The 27,198-nt window shown below is 38.1% G+C and overlaps 1 protein-coding gene across 4 annotated transcripts in view; it reads left to right on the top strand.

Moving 5' to 3' along the window:
- Positions 1 to 27,198, top strand: part of GSK3B (glycogen synthase kinase 3 beta) — a 150,973-nt gene that overhangs the window by 66,725 nt on the left and 57,050 nt on the right. For all 4 annotated transcript variants that reach the window (XM_058174220.1, XM_058174221.1, XM_058174222.1 and 1 more), the window contains exons 3-6: positions 898 to 981; positions 1,844 to 1,954; positions 14,001 to 14,131; positions 26,921 to 27,027. In XM_058174220.1, the coding sequence (XP_058030203.1) occupies positions 898 to 981; positions 1,844 to 1,954; positions 14,001 to 14,131; positions 26,921 to 27,027 (433 nt within the window). The remainder of the gene's footprint in view (positions 1 to 897; positions 982 to 1,843; positions 1,955 to 14,000; positions 14,132 to 26,920; positions 27,028 to 27,198) is intronic.

Below are 27,198 nucleotides of genomic sequence, written 5' to 3'. Positions count from 1 at the left end.
TAAGTACTTGGACAAGCCAAAGGGCCCCCTGGGTGGGGAGGGGTGGTTAATTGTGGATTAACTCCCCTTACTCTTACTCTCTTTGCAGGACACACTTCTCATTTGAGGTGGGGGGCGCCCATGAGTCCTGGAAGCCATACTATCTTGGTGCCTTCAGGATCCAGGCCTGCCACAATCCTACTGTGGGAAGATGAGAGGGGGGATGAGTGAAGTAGAATTAGCCATAACAAAACTTTGCAGAGAAGTTCAAGGCTCTGCAGTTGTGCAGAGAAGAGCGTGGAGGTTGTCTTCTGTACTCGAAGGAACTGATTGGAGCAGTGGTGGACATGTGGGAGAAGTGGGCAAGGTCTTAAACTTTCTTTTGGGTGAGGAAAACCCGGAAGCTCTCAGATTCAGGTTTTCCCAGATGTGCCAATATGACATTTCTAATAAAAGTTAGCTTTGAGGAATCGCAAGCCTCGGAGTTTGATTTTGTTGGGGGTGTTACTTGGAACCCTGACAGGAACTTGGATTTAACAGACTTAATGGGCGTTTTCAACTCTTCAATTCTGTAAGTATTCTTTGCAGGCATTCAATATAATGTAACACATATTTTCTTAGGAATTGAGAAATACTAGCATGAACCTTCCACTTTTTCTGGTAATTTATATGGAGTTTTAATTTTATTTGAACCTATCCTGTTAATATATTATATACTTTAAATGATTTTAAATACTGAATATACTGTCTAAGTGCACTAAAATTCTTTTTCATCAACATGTTATTTCAGTAAAAGTTAATGCAGAATATATTGTACCTTTTTTCAGACTGACAAAATGTATAAGCCCTATATCAAATCATATGAAGTGATGAGATTTTAGAAAACGACCTTTTCAATAATATCCTTTCTTTTTTTAGAATCGAGAGCTTCAAATCATGAGAAAGCTTGATCATTGTAACATTGTCAGATTACGTTATTTCTTTTACTCCAGTGGAGAGAAGGTAAGTCGGAAAAAAAGATACTTTAGAATGTCAATAGATAGGATAAATAGTGTAGGATAAATACAAGCAACAGACAAAGCTTTAGTGTGGATCATCTCCTTATCATTTTGAAAATTCATTGGACAACAAAAGTAGGTGGCTGAATGCATATACATAATGCATACATATAAGAAGCATGTATTTTAAAGGAGTTTATAAAAAAGAAAACATTTGAAGCAGTATTTGCAGTCTGGCTCATTTTGGTGGAACAAATATGAAGTTGAACAGCAACCAATATAGTTCTCTTTCTTGTTAAATATTACATTAATCTTTGTTCTTTGAAGATAGAAAAAAAGTTGATTAAAGTGGTTAAAGAGAAAGAAATATTCTAGCTATTAGCAGACCTCTTGACATTATAGGTCAAAAGGTAAGTAACTTCAGAGGCTAGAATCTGTTTTTAGGTTACATTTTGAATGTTTAAAATATTAGGGTTTTTTATAGCACACATAATATATTTCACTATCTAGTTCCCCTTGAGTTCTTTTGTCACTTTCCCTCTTTTTTCTTATTCTTTCCCTTTAATGTAGTAGATGAATTTACTTCATAATATTCATATCTCTATACCTCTGTTTCAAATAAACTTCATAAGATAAGTTGGTGTTGAAATAGGATTTAATTTTATTGCATTTCTTATATAACCTTATTTATATAAGTGGTAGCCTTTGCAGAAATGGCACTTGTCAGATAACAAATTTTAACAAAAAGTGTTTAAAAATTTCTATATGTGCTTGAAAAACCATACTATGCTATAATAGTAATGAATATTATGATATGGATATCTTATTACAACTTTTCTTGTTTTCTTGCTTTTTCTCCTTTCCAGAAAGATGAGGTATATCTTAATTTGGTGTTGGACTATGTTCCTGAGACAGTATACAGAGTGGCAAGGCATTATAGTAGAGCCAAACAGACACTCCCTATGATATTTGTGAAGGTAAGTGAAAAGAATTGAGAAACTCAATAATTCTTGGTTATGTTATTTGTCTGTATTTGTACCACTCAGAAAGTTTTGGAACTGAAATTTATTTAGTAGGAAATCCATCCCTTTATCTTTGGAGTCAATATACTCTAAAGTTGTAACTCCTATTATTTCTCCTTGGTCCTTATTTGATAGGAGAATATCCTCTACCTCCATAATGGGTATTCAAAGCCATTCAACGTTAACATTTTATTTGAATTGCTTGTTGTTTCCCTTTCTGTTATTTTTCTTCTTTTCATTTTGCAATTTGTTTTGTTGGAATTGGTGCCAACTATGGTTAATAATAATAATAATAATAATAATAATAATAATAATAATAATAATAATAATAATAATAATAATAATAATAATAATAATAATAATAATTTAATTTGTATACCGCCCTTCTCCCGAAGGACTCAGGGTGGTTAACAGCCAAATAAAACAACAATCAAGACACATACTATACAACTAAAAACAATAATTAAAAAACTTATTTAAATTTGGCCCAAGTTTTAAAATACATTCAAAAATCCTATAAAACTAGTTAAAATTAAAACCCATAAAATCATCTAAAATATTAAAATTCAGGCCAGTCCTGCCTGGTTGATTGACTTTTCACCTCCTGGAAGATTTGTGGAACTTGGGCCTCTATTTTCGAAGTATACTCCATAGAGCAGACTACTTTTAACAGACAGCCGTTATCTCTTCCTGCTCTGTCTCTGGAGGGAAACAGTAAATGTTGTTTCTCTTTCCCTTCAACATTTCAATTTTGTTGTGGGAATGGATGCTAAACTTTCATGCTAAAATGCTATTGGATGGTGTTGTTTTATATGAGAGTTGTATGAAATTTAATGGCTTGTACTAAAAGTTACCAAGAGATGGCAGTACTAACATCTGTTCTTTCAGTTCGTTTAATGGAAATTCCTGTGACTAAAAATTGTATGGCTATTGTTTGTAAAGTTGAAACTTGTCATTGAGTTTTAAGCAATGTGATATGAGTGAATTTTTGATTGCTAGCCACATCAAAAATTGAAATTCATTGCCAGATGCAGTTTAGGACACTGGTTGTGAATACTGTGTCATTAGGTCAAAAAATGAAAAGATGGCAAACAATCTGTTTCTGTAATCAAGTAGGCAGTCTGTGATAATAACCACTGAGTTTCACATGAGAAGGGTTAAAGAACTGATTAAAGACAGTTAGCAGATCATTTAGAGCTGCTAAATTATCAAGCTTGGCAATGTGTGCAAAGTTTGTGCTAGATGGTTTCTTAGAATGCTGATGGCAGAGATGAAAGTTTCAAGAGCTGAAATTTACCAGTTTTTGTCACACCAAGAGAATGAAAGTGAGTAATTTCTTCATAGCATTGTGACAATATATGTAATATTGGCTCATCATTATGATACAGAAATAAAGCATCAGTGCATGGAATATCACAAAGCTGCAGGGGATAAAACAAAACAAAACTTAGGCTTCAGCAGGAAAATTCAGGGTTACGTTTGGAGCGAGGAATGCAGATGAAAGTATTCATATGGATTTCCTTGAATTAGCTATCAACGAAAAGTAGGTTGCAACAGTCACAACTTTAAAACAATTGAGCAAGCTTGGAGACACAAGGCAATGCTTTACACCTCCAGCCATTCAAGAGACAATTGCAAAGTTGGATTTCACAATTTTACCACATTATAATGCAGTCCAGACCTAGTGATATGCACCTTTTATATTCTCCCAAATTGAAAGAATACTTTTGTGGCTCCCTGTTTGATTCAAATGAAGAGATCTACGTCAGGACCTGATTGAAAAGGCAGTGTGCGTAGTTTAGTAAACTTGTCCAACAGATTTGATACGTATGTCCAATATTCAGATGTATGTAGCAAATGGTATTGATTATGTACAGAAATAAATACAAACAATAAAAGAGCTCATTTCAAAGATTTTACTTATTTTATTAATTTTTATAGTCCCCCATTCAACCAAGTGATTCTTTTTTCCTTTTTCCTTTATTAAAAATTCCTGATTTAAACTTAAGCTATGGGAATGGTGACACTACTTTTCATTAAACCCTCATAGGTGTCAAATCCATTGGAGAATGTTGTTGCTGGTGAGACTCTGGTGATGGTAACCCTGGAATTAATTGCTCTCAGTATTTCACAGAATGTGCCTAATATTCTGGATTGAGGAAACTGTTGCATCTGTAGGAATTATCAGATTATTACATTAATAAATAATTACACATGTAGGCATCCTGTCAGATTTTTTTTTGTTTCAGTGACTCCTGAAGCAAATAGAAGCTGAGAAATCTCTATTTCATGCAAATATGTCTTTCTGCAAATTTGAATGCTTATTGTCTATTGAAGGGTAGTTGACAGAATAAAAAATAAGAAAAGACTGGCAGATGTCATTACTTGTGTGTTTAGGATTCATGTCTCATATTCATTTAAGCTTCAGTTTAATGTTCTCCTTTGGAATTTGCAAATAGAGTCCATGATCCATTCCCACAGTGATTATAAACCATACTGGTTTGGAGACGGCAGACTATGGGATTCCCACCATCATGCTTCATATTTAGGATGAGACTAATTAATTAATTGGTTAATTTGGGACCCGGCTAACTCTTGCCAGTTTATCAAATGTAGAGAATAGCAAATTTAAAACATCCATGGTAACATTAAAATGAAAGATAACAGCATACATTCTGTAATGAAAAGAACAAGACTAAGAACAAAAATTGAAAGGAGAAGGATGGCCTAGTGCAGGGGTGCCAAACTAAAGGCCTGGGGGCCGGATCCAACCCGCAGGGTACTTAGATCTGGCCCAAGGGTCCGCCCTGGAAACAGTGAAGGACTGGCCCACAGTGCCTCTGCCAGAGAAAACGAGCTCCTGAACTCTGTTTTTAGCTGCCAGAGCCTCTTGCAGCTCTCTGCCAATGAAAACAGAGCTCCTTTTTCACTGGCAGAGGGTTGCAGGAGGCCCTAACAGCTGAAGCTCAGGAGCCTGTTTTCTCTGGCAGAGAGCTTGGGCCACCACAGGTGCCCCCAACAGGAATGATATCGAGCTGGCCACACCCACTTTAGCCCCCCTGAGGTCAGACACAACCCTGATGTGGCCCTCAATGAAATCGAGTTTGACACCCCTGGCCTAGTGCTTAAGTTAAGAGAATGGAATAACTGTTTTCAGCATTTTCCTGAAAGTCAATAGGAAGTGATGAGTCTGATGTCTGTAGGAAGGCCATTCCTGAGTGTTGGCACTACCATAGGGAAGCAGTGCTTCTCAGCCTCATCTTTTAGAAGAATGAGACTATAAACGAATGTCTATGGAGATTCTCAGTCATCCAGGTCCTGCTGGTTTGAAAGAAAGCGCCTTTCGGACAAATCTATGAGCAGTTTCTCTTTACAATATTTGATGATTGACTGAAGGAGACTTCTTTTCTGGAATACATGATCCCCCCCCCCCCAAACATCATGTTTCTCATTAACACCAGAACATTCCATGGTTGTCTCACCTATCTAGAGAACTTTGTTCCAGTAGACTGTTGATTATTCAGATGCTCTTTGGCAAGCAAGACAGGAAACAAACGCTTTCTAGTCAGCAATGGTTTCTTCCTTGGTTATCCTTCAAGCATATCACTCCTGTTCATGCTTTTCTTTTTGGTGGATTCACGAGGACTGGCATTAGATAATGTAAAACAAATTCTTTGCCATTATCCTCTGCTGTCCCTCAGAGAATTGTACCTCTTGTTCTTGGGCTGATTTTTGCTAGACAACCATTCCTAGGAAGGGTAACAATGGTATGTATTTTCTTCACCATGTGGCTGCCTTTGGATTGATAGAGGCCTAATTCTTCTACAATAGCCTTTTCCAGCCTTATGAATATTAAAAAAAACATTTTTCTGAGCTCTATTCAGTTATTTATACTCTATAGTATAAATATAGGATTTATATCTTATAGGAATAGGATTCACTTCTACAAATCGTCAAAAAGAAGCAGATTCTGATGGTAACTCCTAATATGTGGGTTTGTTTTTTTAAAAAAAGTTTTTTATTTTCCATAATAATTCCCACAATTTGACCAGTGTACAGTACAATCACTTATCCAACAATCGATCCTATATTCAAATTATGCTCAATTGGGCCTGCTTGGTCGCCACTTCCTTCCTTAATCCTTTCTACCCTTCTCATCCTTTCTCTACTTTCCCCACCATCCTCCTCCTCACTTTCCTCCTTCCCCTCCTCCTTCCCACTTCTCACTTCCATCCTTTCTAACCCTCTATCTTCCCTTCCTTCTCCTCCTCCTATCCTTTCTTCCTCCTACCTACCTGCTTACCTACTTATCTTCCTTCTTTACTCCTCTCTCCTTACCCTTTCCCTTCCGGAGTGGTTACCAAGCAGCCCCGACTTTACACCATTCTAACTTATTTAATTCTACCATTATTCCTGTACAATGACAATCAATCAATTTATCATCTTCCCCCTTTTCCCCTCCCTCCCCCCCCACCCCCCGAGACTTCCCAGAACAGAATACAGGGTATAGTAACTAACAAACATAATCTAAAATATAACATAAAACATAATCATTTTCACACCATCACGCTATCAATTCCGTTCTTTCTTAAACTCTAATACATAGCAAATCCTAATTTCACTCAAAAACTAATTGGTATTTTTTAATCTGATACTTATTTTGAATATAATCAATCCACTTTCTCCATTCCAAAATATATTTTTCTTGTGTATAGTCTTTCAAGTAGGCAGAAATTTTTGCCATTTCTGCTAAATTTGATACTTTACTAATCCATTCTCCAATTGTAGGTAAGTCTTCTTTCTTCCAATATTGTGCAATCAATAATCTTGCAGCAGTTATTTAATTCAAAATCAATTTTGTCTCTATAATAGTACAATCTGGAATTATTCCTAATAAAAAGAACTGTGGAACAAACTTGATCTTCTTTTTCAAAATGTTCTGCATAATCCACCATATTTTAATCCAAAAAGCTTTAACTTTTTTGCAAGTCCACCATATATGATAATAAGTAGCATCCTCACAATCACATCTCCAACATTTTGCTTTATTTATTTATTTATTTATTTATTTTATTTGATTTTTATACCGCCCTTCTCCCGAAGGACTCAGGGCGGTGTACAGGCATAATAAAACCGACAATACAATATACAAGTTTAAAATACGATTTAAAAAACTTATTTTAAATTAGCCCAATAATTAAAATTTACCATACTAAGAAAACCCCGTTTAAAATTAATAAATTTAAACATTAAAATCCCAATTTAAGCCAGCCCTCTTGTGGATAAAAGATGAGTCTTGAGTTCGCGACGAAATGTCCGAAGGTCGGGTATTTGGCGTAAACCCGGGGGAAGTTCGTTCCAGAGTGTGGGAGCCCCCACAGAGAAGGCCCTTCCCCTGGGGGCCGCCAGCCGACATTGTTTGGCGGACGGCACCCTGAGAAGTCCCTCTCTATGGGAGCGTATGGGTCGGTGGGAGGCGTGTGGTAACAGCAGGCGGTCCCGTAAGTACCCAGGTCCTAAGCCTAAACCTCTTTGGATACGTACACGACAGTTTTTTAGGATCTAAATGCCATCTATAAAACATTTTATAAAAATTTTCTCTTTAAATTTTGTGCTTGCGTAAATTTAACATTCCTCACCCAATTTTTTTCCCATGTTTCTAATATTATAGGTTGTTGAAAATTTTGTGCCCATCTTACCATACAATCTTTAACCAACTCCATTTCTGAATCAATTTCTACCAATACGTTATATAATCTCTTTATATGCTATTGACCTTGATCTTTTATTTGTTTTACCAAGTTATGATCACTTTGCCTAATACCAATTTTCTGATCTATTTTCCATCTAGATTGCAATTGTCCATACTGGAACCACGTATAGTTTCTCCCTTCATCCCTCAATTTCTCCCTAGATTTTAATAGTAATTCCCCCTTTTCCATAATCAAAAGCTCTTTGTAAGTAATAACCTCCATTTTTTGTAATATGTTTATATTCTCTATCATATGTCTGGGGATAGCCCATATTGGTATCACCATCTAACTTATATTGATATTTTTTCCAAACCCTCAACAAAGCACTTCTGACCATATTATTCTTAAATATCTTATCAATTTTCTTGTCATATAATACATATGCATGCCAACCATATAACAAACCATAACCTTCTATATTCAAAATCCTTTCCTCTGTTAAATTAATCCAATCAGAAATTTAAGCTAAAGCAACTGCATCATAGTACAATTTCAAGTTAGGCATTTTTAAGCCCCCTCTTTCCCTAACGTCTTGCATTATTTTTAACTTTATTCTCGGTTTTTTACCCTTCCATACAAAATTACTAATCCCTTTTTGCCATTCTTGTAAATTTGCATCTTTCTTCAATATTGGAATCATTTGAAACAAAAATAAAAATCTAGGCAAAACATTCATTTTTATAGCTGCCACTCTTCCCAACAATGATAATTGTAACTTCTTCCAATTCTCCATTTCTTTAATTACTTTTCCCCACAATACCTCATAATTATTTTTATATAACTTTACATTCGATGCTGTAATATATACTCCTAGGTATTTAACCTTTTTAACTACTTCATATCCAGTTATTCTTTCTAGTTCTTCCCTCTGATGTGTATTCATATTTTTAATTATCATTTTTGTCTTCTGTTGATTCACTTTAAACCCAGATACCTTACTATACTGATCAATTGTCTCCTTTAGATATACGGCTGAATGTATTGGTTGAGATAAAATAACAACCAGGTCATCTGCAAACGCTCTTAACTTATAATCTTGATTTTTAATTCTAATTCCTTTTATTCGATCTAAACCACGTATATTGCTCAATAATATTTCCAAAGTTAAAATGAATAATAACGGTGACAAGGGACATCCTTGTCTAGTCCCTTTCTCAATCTTGAAGGATTCTGTTAATCCACCATTTACTATTATGTGAGCTGTTTGCTTTCGATATATAGCCTTAATTGCTTGAATAAAATAATCCCCAAATTGCATTTTTTCTGTTACTTTAAACAAAAACTGCCAATCCAATCTATCAAAAGCTTTTTCCGCATCCAAAAAGAAGAGTGCTGCTGAGACCTGGCTGTTTCTTTCCAAATATTCAAATAAATTTACAGTTTGTCTCATATTATATCTCATCTGTCTCCCCTTAATAAATCCTGTTTGATCATTATGTATTAATTGAGTCATCAATGGCATCAATCTATTCACTAATATCTTAGCAAATATCTTATAATCAGTATTTAAAAGCGATATTGGCCTATAATTCTCTGATTTAACACCATCTCAATCTTTTTTAGGTATTAATGAAATAAAAGCTGTCCTCCATGAGGGAGGAGCTTCTCCTCCCCTTTGTATTCTGTTAAATAACTCCTTAAGTGGTACAATCATCTCATTTTGTAAATTTTTATAATAAGTTGTCAAACCATCTGTACCTGGTGCTTTATTTGCTTTAAGCTGCTTAATTGCAAACACTATTTCCTCTGAAGAAATTAATTGATTCAACTCTTCCCTTTGATCTACTGTAATTTCTAAGATACCGTGGTCCTGTAAATATCTATCTATATCTTTATCATTAATCACATCTCTAGAATATAACTTAGTATAATATTCTAAAAAAGCTTTTTTAATCAAGTTTTGCTGATATACTTCCTTACCTCTATATTCTATTTTATCAATTATGCGTTGTTTCTGTTTCTTTCTTAATAAATATGCTAACCACCTTCCAGGTTATTAGAATTATTAAACAAATTACGATTTACATATTGTAAATTAGTTGCCATCTGATCTGCCATTAACATATTAAATTGACCTCTTAATATATTTATTTACTCTTTTATTTCACTATCTCCTGGATTACATACCAATAACTGTTCCTTCCTTTTAATTTCCTCTTCTAATTCTTTTCGCTTTTTCTGCAATCTATTTCTATATTTATTATTCATATCTAATAAAATTCCCCTCATATAAGCCTTGCTGGTGTCCCAAACCATCTCTATAGGTGTCCCCTTATCCATATTCAAAGAAAAAAATTCCTTCATTTGAGTTTTACATTCATTTACATTTTGTTCATATTTAAACAAATTCTCATTCATCCTCCACGACCTCCTGGCCTCCTTTTCCCGATCTAGCTCAATCCAAACAGGGCTATGATCAGACAAAGTTTTAGAACAAATTTTTGTCTTCTTCACTCTGAAAAACAAATCATTAGTAATTAAAATAAAATCGATCCTAGAAAATGATTGATGTCTATCAGAAAAAAATGTAAAATCTCTCTCTTTTTCATTGCGTTCTCGCCATACATCTCTCAATTCTAAATCTTCCATCAAATCAAAGAAGGCCTTTGGCAGATTTACACGGTTGGAAATATTTCTAAGACTTCTTTTATCTTTCTGGATATCCATCACTCCATTCCAATCACCCATTAATATATGAGTTTTATAATCCCAAGATGTTACTCTTTTATGTAAAAACTTATAAAATTTTTCTTGTTGTTGATTTGGTGCATAAACTCCTATTAAAAGTATCTTTCTCCCCTCCAATAAAAGTTCAATGGCAATATATCTTCCTTGATTATCCGCCTCAATTAATGTTGCAGATAAATTACTCTTTATATAAACAACTAGTCCATTCTTCTTTTCTGTAGTTGATGCAATAAAATGTATTCCCAATTTTGAATTTATCAAATATTTCTGGTCTGATGTTCTAATATGTGTTTCTTGTAAACATACAATGTCATTTCTAAATTGCTTCAAATAATGAAATATCTTTCTTCTCTTTTGTGGTGAGTTTAATCCATTAACATTCCAAGATAAAAGTCTAATTGCCATTATCAGCGATCGGAAACTTTTGAAGTACCAGCCGCAAATCATATCTTTCTTTGGGCCTTGCTCCTCCCACTGTTTCCGTCTTGGTAGTAGCAGATTGAGCCTGTTGAGCCTTTTCTTCTTGTTCCTTGCGTTTGGCAGCCGCTCTTGTCATCCTTGGCTCTTTTGGAATCTCTGATCCCATCTTAGACACATCCAACACTTGTAAAAGATCTTCTTCCATTACTATCACTTCTTTTTCTTTAATTTTGCCTTCCTTTCTCCGGAGATGGTGGACTTCCAGCTTTAAGCACATAAGCATAAAACTCTCGTGCTTTACTAACTGTATTAAGACGATGTGCTTTCCCTTCATAGTAAACTATTATACCAGTTGGGATGTCCCATCTGTACTCAATCTGACGTTTTTTAAGTTCGTTCACCAAAAAAGCAAATTCCTTCCTACCTCTCAACATTTTTGGGGGAATTTCCTTTAGTATTAAAATATCTTGACCAGTCGCTTGAATCTTGTCTCCTTTAAAAGAAGCTTATAAAATCTCATTTCTCACTGTTCTAGTAGTAAAATAAATGACAATGTCTCTCGGTAGATTTCTTTGTCTTGCTATCCAGGAATTCACACGATAAATTTTGTCAATATAAAAAGCCACGTCTACTGGCCAAACTGCCAAAATCTCCGCAAAGGCCTCAGAAAAAATTTGCTTCAAATTCTCTTGTCTATTCTCTTTTAGGCCGTGTATTCTTAAAGCAAATTCCATAGCTCTATATTGTACCAAAACAATTTCATCACCAGCTTTATCCATTTTACTTTGAGCTACCTCAATCTTATTTTCCAATTTTAAATTAACTTTCTTTATTTCTTCTTCCTGCTCCAATAAAATCACATTTGATGCCAAACCCTGTACTGCTGACACCAGACCTTCCTTGACTTCTTTATTTCCAATTTGAATTTCTAACATCTGTTTTTTCATCTCTGACATTTCTTCTGTAATTAATTTAAATTTATCTTCTATCTGAGAGGTTTGCAAATTCATAGCATCATTAAGAGATTCTTTCATAAAATCTTTCAAATTATCCTGAAGTGCTTCCAAATTTAGTGATTTTGTATCTGCTGTATGTGCTGGAGAAACTCCCGGTGTTGATGTTCCTGGGGTTTTTGTTACAGTTGTCTTTAATTGTTTTGCTGCCATCTCTTAAAATTTCTCTTTAACTTAATGTTATGTATAAATCTTCTAAGTCTTTTAAAGAAACCGTCTCAATGTCTCTTCCCCCCTCTCATTACAATGTTTTAAAAAATCTCCAGCAGTTTTTCAGCAATAAACAGCAAACAGTGAGAATTGTAACACTTTCGTTTTCAACTGATTAACTCATTAAAGAACGGCCGCCATTTTCACTTTGAAGTCAACTCCAAAACTTAAAAAAAAATAACAACAGGGAATTGATTTAATTACTTGCTTTTATAGTTAGAGCTCTCCTGTTTCTGTTCAGTCCGGTATTTTCTTCTTTAAGCTAAAATCGGTCCCGGCAGTTGGTCGTGACAATTAGGTCTGCCAAAGCAGAAAAAAAGCCTCAGATCTGGAGCGCTTTGAAGTTCTGAGGGGGCTTAACCCTTCGAGCCCCCTGGTGTCTTCCAGGAGTTCTAGGGAAGCTCTACCTCTGCCTCTTTTGCTCTCCTCCTCTTCTTCGCCCGAAGAGGGGGCATTTCGAACCGCTGGGCAGCTGATTGTTGCTGTCTTAGCGGTCCAACACGATCCAGAGGTTGGTGATCAAACAGATCACCCCCATTGCCAACGGAGCCAACCCTGAAGTCCTCCTACATAATTAAGTCTTGACGGGTTTTTTTTGTTATAACGAAAAGGATGGAACTAATTTATTGGCCTGGGGGGAAGGGTTTAAATCAGGCACCATGGCAGAGAAGGAATATCTCCTGGACCCATCAAACGTAGGTTCCTAGCTGATAGGACTTGCAACATGAATTCTATTCCAAATCTAATGGCCCAGGCTAATACAATTGGGTACAAGCAATCCTTCAGATATATACATGGTTCACAAACTTTCTCTCACCACTGTTGCAGTCCTTGCTTGCTTCATTGCATCCTGATATGTTCTCCTTTACTCCTGGATTGAAAGATGTTTGGCCTTTTTTTCTTGGACTGTAATGTTTTTTTTATGCTATTTACTAGACTATTCACTCCTCTTTAGTGATCGTTGTGATTTATTTACATGAATTATATTTTTATGGAGGCAAAGTTCTCTGTGCTCAGAACATTCTAATACTTCCAAACTGTTTGCTGGGGCCTTCCATTTCCACCTCCCCCACTTGCTATGACTAGGCATGGTTTCCATTTAATTTTTAACTGCCTAATGTTAACCCTTCAGCTGTTCATCCTTCCCTTCATCAAACTTCCTTCCTTCCTTCCTTCCTTCCTTCCTTCCTTCCTTCCTTCCTTCCTTCCTTCCTTCCTTCCTTCCTTCCTTCCTTCCTTCCTAGAATTGAGGAGTTGGAATGAATCAGAATTAATGCACAAGCTTGTTAAATTATCCTTGATAATGGTTATTAAGCTTTTGTTTGAAAACATTCCAACAAAGAGGAAACCCATAATTTATTTTATGTTTGCACTGAATAAGACATTCTAAGTTGTTTTGGATTGCATTTCAGGTAAATATTTTTCCAAAGGGGAAGACTTATATGAAGGACTATTATATAGAATAATATAAAACAAGTTCTTAATATTATACAACTAGAGTTGTATTACATAAATAGATTTTGTCCAATGTGAGGAAAACACATTAATGATGGGAGCTAATTAGATAACTATTATATTATAAATTAGATAAATTAGATAAAATTACATTTTTGTATCATTGTAATAATTTCTATGCATCTAACTGCTTTGATTTCCCTAATGTAGCATTCTTTACAGTTAGCCATGCTTGTTGAGGCCTACTGGAAGTTTGCGGTTGAAGAACATCTGAACTGTACCTTCTGTGCCAAAAGAAATGTGAAAAAATGTTTTGTAAGATGAGTAAATGTGTACATTATGAAGAAAATATGCTTATCAAGATAGTGTTTCAAGTATTATAAAAATCTTAATAAAATTTTCTATTTGCCAATGTTTTGATATGGAAACATTGATCATAATATTTGTTTTTTTATATTACAGTTATATATGTATCAATTATTCCGAAGTTTAGCCTATATCCATTCCTTTGGAATATGTCATCGGGATATAAAACCACAGAATCTTTTGTTGGACCCTGACACAGCTGTTCTAAAACTTTGTGATTTTGGAAGGTAAATATTTTCAGGACTCTTTTCATAATTTCCCAGTTCCCATTTTAATTATAATTATTGTAGTCTCAGTCGTTATGGTTGGAATGGAGCAAAACAGGATAAATAGGACACAGTAACCACAGTTAAACTTCAACATTTGCTTTATTTTATAGTTAGTGGGAATAGCTACTCATCCCTGCAGTTGGAGTAGCTTGAAGGAAAAAAATTCTTTCACAGTTCTCTGATTCATTTATGAATGCATTCAGTTCAAAGCTAGAATTCATTTTAACAAAGGAATATTTGAAAAATTAGGCTGAGAAATTGGGACATGGATCCAGGATCTTAAAGAACTTTGCTCATTTATCTCTTTTTTGGGACCATGTAAATTAGCAATATATGATAAAGTTTTATGTGAACAAGATTTTTTTTTTTTTTAAAAAAAGATATATTGGAACAAATTTTACTGATCCTTGGAGAGAACATACTATGTTCTATATAGAATTATTTCAATCAAATCCACCTTTGCTGGAATCACGGTTGTTTAATAGCTGAGAAGAGCTGTGATCAGTTTTCTTTATCTAATTTATCTTCCAGCAGCAAAAAAAGAAAAATAATTACTTTTATGCCAGAAAGGCGCCAGAACTCATAGATGTTATTGTGTTAAATTTGTTCCCCTTGTAAGGCTTTGTCTTAAATCTCATAGCCATAAATAGATAAAGCCAAAGAAAATCCAATCAGGATTTCAGATACTGAGTGTAGTCCAAGCTACAAGGCTGTTCCATTCCATAATAAGTTTAGATCCTTCTCTGATGGATTATCTGAATTCAACTTTTTATCCAAGCTAACCCTAACCTTATCCAAGGTCTGTTGCAGACATGCGTTGCCACCCTTACTTTGCCAGTACAAAAGGCAGATTAAAGATCCTTTCAATTTTGCAACAATTGTGCCATATATTCTAGGAGAAAAATAATCAATTTAACTATTCTCCAAAGTACCTGAGGGTAGAACAAGAAGCAATGGGTGGAAACTAATCAAGGAGAGAAGCAACTTAGAACTAAGGAGAAATTTCCTGACAGTTAGAACAATTAATCAGTGGAACAACTTGCCTGCAGAAGTTGTGAATGCTTCAAAACTGGAAATTTTTAAGAAAATGTTGGATAACTATTTGTCTGAAATGGTGTAGGGTTTCCTGCCTGGGCAGGGGGTTGGACTAGAAGACCTCAAAGGTCCCTTCCAACTTTGTTATTATTAGTAGTAGTAGTAGTATTAGTAGTAGTATTAGTATTAGTATTATTAATATTATCTGAAGATGTGTTAATAACTTTCAAACAGGATAGCACTTATTTAGCAAAATGATCTGGTTTTGTGAGGAACTGAAAGAGGTACTGCCATTGAAAAGTGGTTTAGAATGATTGTGGCAGTATACCCAAAGAGAATTTGACTCAGCACTGGTAAAAGCTCATTTTAGATCCCATATGGTGGCAAACCATTGTCTTTTCTGCACTTACTCAGCCTGAAGATTCCAGTACAGCAGCCCATTCAATATTACCTTGATCTTTTTAGGAAAAGTTGGAAGGGATAAATTGCTTGCAGATTCCCCAGATGATTTTGAGTGTTTCATGGCAGACCAGATTAATTCCATGGAGTGGAAATGTCATATTCTATGATTCAAAGCTATGTGTTGGGAAGCGTATGATTCCCAGCAGATGTCAAGAGCTTCATAATTCATAGCCCCAATATCAGCAAAAAGATATTTACCTCTGGCCAGGTAATTCCAGTGTTTGGAATGGCTGGATTAAATATTGAAAAGCAGCATAGACCATGTTACCTTTTGGATTAAATTAATTAATTAAATTAAATTAAATTAAATTAAATTAAATTAAATTAATGACAGAGTAGAAGGAAATTTTATGTTGTAGGCTTATTCTGGATTGTTAAGAGCCAATTTACCCAAGGTCTCTTCAATCCATGCTCTAGATTCTTCCACCACAACATATCATGTGGGGGTCAGTTGATTTGTCTTCCCCAGCATTCGGTAATAAATGGAAACGCTCCTTGTTATGGCTTGATTGTGTTCAATAATAATAGTTTAATGTTGGGGAGAATGGATAGTTTCTATACCTATGAAAGCGAACCTATGACACACGTGTCAGAGGTGGCACGCAGAGCCCTCTGTGCTGGCACATGCACCATCACCCCAGGTCAGATCTCTGTGGCGTTTCTTTTATGAGCTTCTGTTTCCCTGCAAACGACAAAACAGAAGCTCACGAAAGAAAAAGATCTTACCTCTTGCTGCATTTCTGATGTTGGAATTTCCCACTTCCCGCTGGCCAGCTGGTCTTTGGATCTCTTCTGCGCATGAGCGCATGTCCGCACATGTGTGCATTTGTGCAAGCACCTTTCAGTTGGGCATGCATGCGCAGTTTGGGCACTCGGTGTCTAAAAGGTTTGCAATCACTGTTCTATACCCTCTTCCACCTTTCAAACTAATATTGTTACATCACCCACCGTAGCTATATTTATCTTTGAAGTAGTTAAAACTAGGTAACAGTTAACTTCAGAGTCAGCTTGATAGCTCAGCATCTTCAGATTATTTTATTTTTCTTTTCTCTTTCTCTCCTCCAATGTTATAACTCTATAATCTGATTATAATATACAACTAAGTAGGCATTAAGTAATAATCATCAATTATGCCCCAAATATTCAGGATAGAATTTTACATTCTATCACCATTTCTTTTTTAAGTATTTTAGTATTTTAATACTTCACTAGAATAGCTTCAGAACTATTTAATAGTTAAACATTTATTACAGTTCGTGCTGTCTCATGATTTAAATATGCTCCAGTACTCCAGTTGTTACCTACTGTTTCTGCATTGTGTAATTTTTCAGCTACTTTATCCCACTCCCATTTCCTCCTGTAATATTGTAACTGAATTATACCTACATCTGGTCCCTGACTATAATAAAGTATTTGATTGATCAATATAATTAATAATAACTTAATATATAACTTGCCTGCTTTACCTGGAAATCTTTGGAGGATTGATGTTATATGTTACTTTTACAGTCCTCAGTATTAATTGCTGTAGGGCAGGGATGAAATCTAAAAATTTTCCCTACCGGTTCTGTGGGTAGGAGTGGCTTGGTGGTCAGATGACTGAATGGGCATGGCCAATAACAATAAAAAACAATAAGAGGTACCAAAAACCAACTTTCACACTTTACACATACACAACACAACACAACTGACTCATACACAATGTAAAAGCAGCTGCACTTCACACTTCGCACAGCCACAAAAAGCTCAAAAACCAACTTTCACACTTTACACACACACACAACACAGCTTTCTCACACACACACAAACACAAAATGCCACATACAGCTTTGTGAGATTTTGTGTGTGTACTTAGAGTGAAACATTACAGACACACACTAAATCTCAGAAAGTTGCACAAATATTTTATTTTATTATTTTATTTTATTTTATTTATATTTTTTAGATCAGGGGTAAAGTTACCTTAGTAACTTTAAAGTTTGTGGACTTCAATTGCCAGAGTTCCTCAGCCAACAAAGCAGTCAGTCAGTTGGTAGCAGATTCAGGCAGATAGATTTTACACAGGCATAGTTAGTTGCTAGCTGATGCTTTGCCAGCCCGAAAGGAGCAGGAATAAGGTAAGTGGGGAAGGGGCGATTGGGTGGGCATGGGCTGTTGTAAGAGGTTGTTACAAATGATTTTAAAAGCCTATGATGATGAGGCAACTCATCTGGGATCGCCAGAGGGAAAAAAGCTCCTCTGACGATTCCATGAGGCTTGCCTCGTGGCAGCCCAGAACCTCTTAAAAGGATTTTTTCTACAAGCTCTTCGGCTGAAGAGCTTGTAGAAAACATGTTTTTTAAGGTTCTGGTGATGAGGAACTCAGGTGGGATTGCCAGAGGAGCCTTTTAAATCTTTTTTTTTTAATAACCTCTTCGGCTGAAGAGGGTTTTTTTTTTAAAAAAAAAGGTTTAAAGGCTCTGCTGATCTCAGCTGAGCCGCGGGAACCTCAAAGGCTTTATTTTTTACTTTTAAAGGCATGTTTTCGGCTGAAGAAAAAACAGCTTTTAAAAGTAAAAAAAAAAACAACTCTGCTGATGGTGCAGCTCAGCAGAGGCGGTGGGGGGCAGGGCCAGGGATTTTGCCACCGGTTCTCCGAACCAGCAACCGCCATCGCTACCGAATTGGGTGAGCTGGTCTGAACTGGGAGCATTTCACCCCTGCTGTAGGGACATGGTGGATCAGTGGCTAAGATGCTGAGCCTGTTGATCGAAAGGTCGGCAGTTCAGCGGTTCATATCCCTAGTGCTGCATAACGGGGTGAGCTCCTGTTACTTGTCCCAGCTTCTGCCAACCTAGCAGTTTGAAAGCACATAAAAAATGCAAGTAGAAAAACAGGGACCACCTTTGGTGGGAAGGTAACAGCGTTCTGTGAACCTTTGGCATTTAGTCATGCTGGCCACATGACCACGGAGATGTCTTCAGACAGCGCTGGCTCTTCGGCTTTGAAATGGAGATGAGCACCGCCCCCTCAGAGTCGGGAACGACTAGTACATATGTGCTAGGGGAACCTTTACCTTTACCTTTATATTAATTTCAGTAAAGATGGGCATGCTCTGTTTCTCCAGAATCATATGGACATAGTCTTTCATGTATATCACCAGAATGCTTATCACCATGAACTCCTGAAAATCTGCAATTCATTTAAAAAGAATTGCTTAGAGTGAGAGATAACATATTACCTTCTGCCATTCTCTACGGTAGATATAAAATACCTATAAATAATTATTCCTTGGTATACAATAAAATCAGGACAAATAAAAATCTTAATTTTTAATCTACATCTATAGGTACCTTTTTATTAGTTAGCATAAAATTAAAATCCAAAATTAATGTATAATAAAGTATTTACTTTATTCCTGTATCATTTCTATATCTTTTTTCATTTTAATTCCAAGACAGTAAACAGAAAGGTGTACATTATTGGACTGGATGTAGTTGCTTGAAGTTTAGATTAAATAGAGAAAGTTATGTTTCACAATACATTTCAGACTTGATATGCAGATAGTGGGAAGAGAGAGACACCAGGCAAAGTCACCAAGTTGGTTCTAATGCTTCCTGGAGGAAGACGCTACCATGCTGTAGAGAAGACACTATTTGTCATAGCGTAGAGCAGTGGAAATAGGGACATTTTGTTTGGAATGCCAGCTAGATATATTCCAAATGTGGACTATGACTAGAAATCAAAACTCATCTGATTCAGAAGATTCCTGGAATAGCCCAGAATAGGGTGTAAAATTCAATCTGGCAATATAGGTGGGCCATTCAGTTTGGAAGAAATTTGAGTTGATGTCTAATGCTGATATGTATGAGTTGTAAAATTTGGAATGGGCTACTTCGCATAGGAAGTGATGGGAAGTCCCAGTTTGGTTATGTAAATGCAGATTACATGTGAGTCAAGCATTGTTTCATGAGGCACAAGTGCTGGTGTTGACAGGGCTATTTTAAGCAATGCAGTATTAATGCTTAATTTTAGATCCTCCTTTCTTGTTTGTTTATATTTATTGGCCACCCAGGTCCAATTTGTAATGGATAATTGTTTTTTTCAATCTTCGTTACATGTCTAGAGGAATTTTTTTTAACCAAAGTTTTTTTGAGGATGATACTTTCTCTAGGGAGACTTAAATGGTTCTTGGGCAGATCTTTGTTAGCTGTATTCAAAACCAGCTTATCTTAGGAGTTGATGTCTAGAAGTAGTTTTTTTTTCCTGAAATGACTTAGCAGAGTACTTGTGTTTTACATTAGGCAATAAAGATTTTTAAGTCATATAAATATATTTTAGATGGATTTGAAAGGATTCCAGATACTTTATTTTGAGTCAAGTGAGCAAGATACTTGGACTTTCACATTTCCTTAATTTATTTGCAGTTAATGAGGCTGGTGGTTGTATTTATTCCTGTTGTATTTATGTCTGTATGTAGATTGGAATTTGCAGCAAAAGGCGCAAAACCAGATTGGCAGACTTGTATTTTTTGGTGATATCTGTATATTACAAAAACTCTTGTCATGATCCTTAACTAGGTGAAATGATACATTGGAGGGTAACACTGTTTTTAACTAAGTACCTCAAATTGGTTAATTTGTTTGGATCCAGTCTAAATCCAGGACTCATGACTTCCAAGGGAATGTGGGAAAGCTGGCCCTACTTCAGTGCTATGAGCTGCTGCTGCAATCATGTGATATTCATTTTCAACAATCAGACAATTTCCCAGCCAGTCTTACAATCTCTCACTTTTCCCCCCACCCAGCAGCAGCCACTTATCTGCCTGCTGGATGGAGAAGAGAAGAGGGAACGAGGAAGGGACAGGGAGGAAGGAACCCCTGCACACACTCTTCTTGACTCATGCTGCTCCCCCCAAAACCTTCCTGACCTGTCCCATGCCTTGGGACAGGTCAGGGAAGCATTCCCTGACTGAAGCATGCAGCATCTCTTGTGCACGCTGCCTGATATGCTCCACTCCCATGAACTTTTCCCAACTATGTGGTGCCTCTTAGGCATCCCCACCACAATACCCATATCTCCCCCACATGAAGTCCCTGACCAGCATAGCACCTCTTGGATACTCCCAAGCACTTCCAGGCACCCTTCCTAACACATGTCACCTGCCCCTGACATGCCTCCCCAACTGCTGGGCACTTCTCACACACACATGCAACCCCCATACATAACTATTTATGCCCTTTGCTATAGCCGATTGATCATATAAATGAACTTTTATTTAAATTCTATTTCCAATAACAGATTAAACAACATTTATATGCTATTGTCAACTGCTTTAAAATGTCCAGTAGGTGGATATTTTAAGACAGTAGGTGGAATTCTGGAATATTTTGTGTGTAGTAGTGTTCTAACTGAATTGGACAGGAAATATACAATTATTTAAAGATGTTTATCCTACTTAACAGTAATGCAGTTCATATTTATTACAAATCTTAATTTTTAAAGTAATAATTATCATATCTAGCTACATCTTTTGGCACCCTTGCATCAGTGGTGGGTTTCTGCCGGTTCACACTAGGTTCGCGGGAACCGGTAGCTGTAATTTGGCCTGCATTCCTGAACTGGTAGCAACCGCTGGCTGGCCATACCCCTGAACCTGTCCCCCGGTCACTGCTTGCTCGCCCTGGCCGCCCGATGATCGCTCGCCACACATGCTCCCCCCAGTCACTCCTAACTTCTACTGTGTGGGTCCTCACTTGCAACTTGACTACCTGAACACTGCGCCTCAACTGAGTGGCCCTGATCTGCCTGCCAGGTAAATCTGCGAGTCACAGCCTACCTAGCTGCCCCTGTCCCCCCCCATCCCAGCCTGCCTCCCCTACTCTCTTCCCCGTGGCCCATAGTCCTGCATGCTTTTCTGTCTTCCACACGGCCTTCTGGGCAGTCCCCATGGCCAGACTCGCTTGCAAAGGCCTTCCCTACTCCCTTTCCATGGCCCACAGCTGGTTGGCCCCGACATGCTTGCCTGCCTTTCACGTGGCCTTCCCAGTGTCCCTGCGGGCAGCTTATAAAGGCAGGCAAGCGGGCCTGGCCATGGGGATCGCTAGGAAGGCTGCGTGGAAGGCAGGCAAGCATGGCAGGGCTGCCCAGCTGTGGGGAAGGGAGAAGCAGCCTACTCCTTTCCCCGCGGCCCTGCCATGCTTGCCTGCTTTCCACATGTCCCTGTGGCAAGCTTGCCACCCCCCCTTCCCTTTCACCCCACTTCCCTCCCCAAACTTCAGGAGGTGGCCGCTCCCGTCCTTGTGGCCTGTAGAGAAAGAGACCTCTGCACCTCAAAGCCCTCATGGCGGCGGGAGGGGGGAAAATAAAAAAAGGCTCAGCCTCTGAAGCAACGTCCGTGTGTGTGTGTGTGTGTGTGTGTGTGTGTGTGTGTGTGCGCGCGCGCTGTGAGGCGAGCCAGGCAAAGGGAGCTCGGCCCTTTTCCTTTCACTGTCGCTTCTACCTCTTCCTTCTCTCTGCTAACAGAAGTAGGAGATAAAAAGACAGTTGCTTCACCGGGCGTTTCTTTGCATTTCCATCCCAAGTCAGCCGCAGCTGCCCATCTGCCACAAGTGTTGCTTGCCCAATAGCAGATGGGAAGTGGCGGCTGCGGGTGACTTGGGATGGAAACACGGAGAAACGCACAAAACACACGGCAAAGGCAACTGCCTTTTCCTCTCAGAAAAGTTCTGTTAGCAGAGAGAAGGAAGAGGCAGAGGTGGTGGCGGCAGCAGACGTCTCCCTCGAGGGGCTTCAGAGGCTCGAGGGGCTTCAGAGAGCCTCTCCCTTGAGAGGTTTCCTTTCACCCCTCCGGTGAAGCTCTCAGGTGAAATTCCAGGGGGAGGGGGGGCGGAACAGCTGTGGTCAGAGAGGCTGTTAGCTGGATCAATTGACCCGAAGGGCTGTGGAGACCAAATGTCGTGTCCCACTCCTCCGCTGACGGCCGGGTCAGGGAAATCCGAATCAGGTGTGCCTCTGCAGCTCTGCCCAAAGTCCTAGCAAAGTCCTCAGAGCAGGCAGGAGACCAGAAAGTGACTTCAGCAAGATAAGTTCGACTTTGCCTGACTCAGAGACTGCCAGAAAGCAGATCCTTTATATAGGCCATGGGGTGTGGCTCCATGACTCAGCACTCATTAAGGCCTGCCCCTCCCTTCCTTCTGTTGCCTCCGCCTATCCAGTCTTCTGATGCGAGGGTCACTCCAATCAGCAGCTGTTGGAAATAAACTTTCCTCAGGCTCACATGCTGTGGAGGAGGGGGAGGGGTCTAGCTGCTCCGTTTGCCTGGGCATGGAGCCAGGGCTGGGGCCGGGGGGTGCTCCCTCCTCTGCAGCCTGCTTGGGCATGGAGCCAGGGCTGGGGCCGGTAGATGCCCCCTCCTCAGCCTGTCTGGGCATGGAGCCAGGGCTGGGGCTGGGAGGACATTCTTCAGCGTTCGGAAACAGATAAGCAGACCCCGGCTGCGGTGAGAGCGGGCAAGACACAACACCAAAAGGTCCAACAGGAGGGGGGGCTTTGCTGCTCAGGCCTAGAAGTGATGTGGGGGAGAGAGGTGGGCCGCCTTTAATTTGGTGGGAATGAGCTGCCGCTTAGCATAGTTCTGGGGAGGGGAAGGAGAAAGCATCCCTGAACGGACGTGGCGTTTCGGCAAGGCTTTGCTGAACCTCTGCGGAGTAAGGGCAGGAGCAGCCAAAAAGCAACCCTTGCCCCAAAGAGGTAGCACACAAAAATAAGAGGTGTACCTGACATCCAGCACTGGGGATGGCCGCTTCAGCATATGTTGGAGGCTGGAGGCTCTTTTTTTTCGTTCACTCCTTCATGCAACCAGGAAAAAAAAAGCCCAATCTGATCTGGAGCCGAATGTCCTTGGAAGCAAAGTTGTCAGACTGGAGCATTTCATTTCAGTCTTTAACTGGGCGATGAATTGAACCTCCTCCCCTAAAACAGATGCAACGTTGATTGTATTTTTGGTTTTTTTAGTGACATGGATTGTTCTCCCAGGTCAGGGATCTCCAACCTTGGCAACTTTAAGACTTGTGGACTTCTACTGCTAGAGTTCCTTAGCCAGCAAACCTGGCTGAGGAACTCTGGGAGTCAAAGTTGCCAAGGTTGGAGACCCCTGCCCTAGGCCACTTTAGGAGCAAAGTGGTGGGTTTTGCTGGTGTTTCATATTCAGCAATGCTACCTGCAAGATTCTCTTACTGAAGGTTTTAAATTTTGGGAGGCTCGAGATGGAGGAATCGGTAGATTCTAGATTTAGATCCTATTCTGTAGGGTCTAAAAAAATGTGGTAATAGTGTTTCATAATATGCCAACAATAAAAGGTAAAGTAAGGTAATTAGATGAAGGTAGCAAAAATAATAATAATAATAATAATAATAATAATAATAATAATAATAATAATAATAATAATAATAATAATAATAATAATATATTTTAATTTGTATACCGCCCTTCTCCTGAAGGACTCAGGGCGGTGGACAGCCAGAATAAAAAACAAAGAAAACAGTACATATAATATTAAGATCAACCCCTTAAAAAACTTATTCGTTTTTTAAAATTATGATCGTTTCAAGATAAAATAAAATATATGTATAAAAGCAGAGTATCTATGGAGATTCTTGGTCATCCAGGTCATGGTTGTCCCAAAAGTGCTTTTTCAAGAGACAGCTGGACTTTCTAGTTTTGTTTTGTTTTTTGAAGACCTTTCATTTCTCATCCAAGAAGCTTCTTCAGAACTTTATATCTTCAAAGATATAAAGAGCAGATTATATTCAGTATTTAAATATAAGTGAAGCTTTTGATCTGCAAAGTAAAATCGTATGATTCAGGCTGTTGGAAGTCTTATGATGCAGATTGTGAAAGAGAAAGAAAGAAAGAAAAAGGAAGGAAGGGAGAAAGAGGAAAGAAAGGAGAGAGAGAGAAAGAAAAAGAAAGAGGAAAGAAGGGAGAGAGAGAAGGAAGCACGATAGGAAGCACGATAAACCCTGGCACTAGACATGGCTTCAGAAGACGCTTTGAAACAGCACAGCAATCTAGGGCTGGAAGGGATCTCGGAGGTCATCTAGTCCAACCCCTTGCTGAAGCAGGAAACCTTACATCATCTGGATTATTTTGGTTGGTACAAGGCTGCCATACAGAGGAAGGCAGAGATAGTCCTTGATTTATGACCAGATTTGAGCCCAAAATTTTGGTTGCTAAGCAAGAGTGTTGTTAAGTGAGTTTCACCACATTTTACTCAATCCATGACCTCTCCTGGCTCTAACAATCATGTACCAGCTAGGGAAGAAATCTGAAGGCAGTTGTAATGTTCTAATGTACAGAAGTTATAGTTAAATGTCTGGCAGAAAGTGGACTCTGGGTGTGTTTTTCCAAATGTAGTAAGTGAGATTAAATGTGTATAGTTTTAGAAGAGTTCTCTCTGTGTGTACATACACATACAGTATATATAGTAGATAATGTATCATTTTGTATGCCTATACACACACTATATGATGTAATATGTATGTACATACATATTATATATGGCGTATATACATAGGATGAAATAATATATTTTGGATGTTCAGTAAATAAATAGACAGGGAAATTGTATCTTGTTGAGGCCTTTGAGGCCAGACACCCTAACCCTAATGATTGACATGAGTGACATCAAGTTGGCCACGCCCACCCAGTCACATGTCCAAGCCACGCACATAGCCACATGCCCACAGTCACGTGACCAAACCATGCCTACCCAGTCACATGACCACCAAGCCACATCCACCAAGAAAGCCACACCTACAGAACTGGTAGTAAAAAAAATTTGAAACCCACCACTGCCTTGCATGATTTAGAAATAATCAGAAGCTAAGCTGGTTTCTAGGAATCAAGAATGTGGGAGATTTTGTGCATGTTAAATATATTATTTCTCTTAAAAAACCCTTAACACTTCAAAAAAACCCCATGCATTTTAAAATGTATTATAAATATGAAATGTATCCTTGTTTTCTTTTAAGATAATGTTTTTGTTCATTTGTTCATTGATTAATGTAAAAAGTTAAATTGGATTCTTCAGTGTATAAATCTTTGGCAGGGTCTTTATGTTTACTTTTTACTTTTTAAAATATAGTTATCTTTTTAAATAAATATATCTGATCCTTTGGGATCAATTAAAAATATTTCCTGGAAAACTGATAGATTTGTGCTAGTAATATTTGAAGAGTTAGGTTTTGTACTAAGAAATTATATTTTATCTATGCAGATTTGAAAAAAATATTTCTGAACTTTTGAAGTTATCTGCAGACATATTTCATTTTGCTTTTTCCTGTTTGCACTAAATTTCACTTAACTAGAGTATCCAGCTCATTAACATTGAATAATAAAATGGTTTTATTATGAAAATAAGACCTATCCCTAAAATAAGCCCTAGCTTGATTTTTCTGTGTGCCTAATATAAGCCCTACCCCAAAAGTAAGCCCTGGTTAAGACTCTGCCTACTTGTCCCATCGTCTGGTTGTACAAGGTGGGACAAGGTGCATGTGTCAAAATCAATCTAGGGTAGGGGGTGGAGGTGCCCCACAAACCCGCTTACCTTAGGACCACTGCAGCCAGGCCTCCCACATCCCAAAACCTGTCATACTGCTGCAATTTCTTCTGCAGTTGCTTGCAGCTGGGCACCACATGGTGCATTGCGCCAGTGCAACTGCTTGCAGCAGAATGCTACATGGCATGTTGTGCTGGTGCCATCGCTTGTGGCAGGGGGCAGCATGGCAGGTCGTGCCACTGCCGACGCTTGTGGCCAGATGCTATGTGGCTTGTCGTTCTGGTGCCACCACTTGTGGCAGGAGGCCATGTGTCATGTTGCACCAGTGCCACCACTTGCATGTGGAACAGCACAACAAGCTGTGTGGCCTCCTGCCGCAAGAGATGGCACCAGTACAACTTGCCACGTGGCGTCTGGCTGCTCACAGCCGCAGAAGAAGTCAGGCAGCAGCGTGACAGATGTCAGGGTGTGGGAGGCCTGGCTTTGGTGATCCTAAGGTAAACGGATAAGACTTCCCCTGAAAATAAGACTGGGTCTTATTTTCAGGAAAGCACGATATTAATACTAAATAAATTTTCATTTTGATATTTATCTTGAATACTTGCATAAATTTTAGAGGAAGTGCATATATACCTTTAAATATTATTTTATTGAACATTATATATTTTGTATATTGAACACTAAGCTTTATATTATAATTTCATTTCCAGTGCAAAGCAGCTAGTTCGTGGAGAGCCTAATGTCTCTTACATCTGCTCTCGATATTACAGAGCACCGGAGTTAATTTTTGGAGCCACAGATTATACTTCTAGTATAGGTATGTATTTGTTTTTTCATTTTTAAACTGAAATGATCAGTATATTGGAATGGAGAACAAAAGATTACATGCAGCATTACATAAACATATTGTTCTGCCCCAGAAGCAGAAAGCAAGAAACAGACTCATTGTCATGAAAAACCCCTCTTTATTTACCTCTTGTGAATTAAT

The sequence above is a fragment of the Ahaetulla prasina genome, chromosome 2 (assembly GCF_028640845.1).
Source record: "Ahaetulla prasina isolate Xishuangbanna chromosome 2, ASM2864084v1, whole genome shotgun sequence".
Lineage (NCBI taxonomy): Eukaryota > Metazoa > Chordata > Lepidosauria > Squamata > Colubridae > Ahaetulla > Ahaetulla prasina.
The sequence above is the reverse complement of the archived record's forward strand: the minus strand, read 5'-3'. Positions and strand labels throughout refer to the sequence as shown.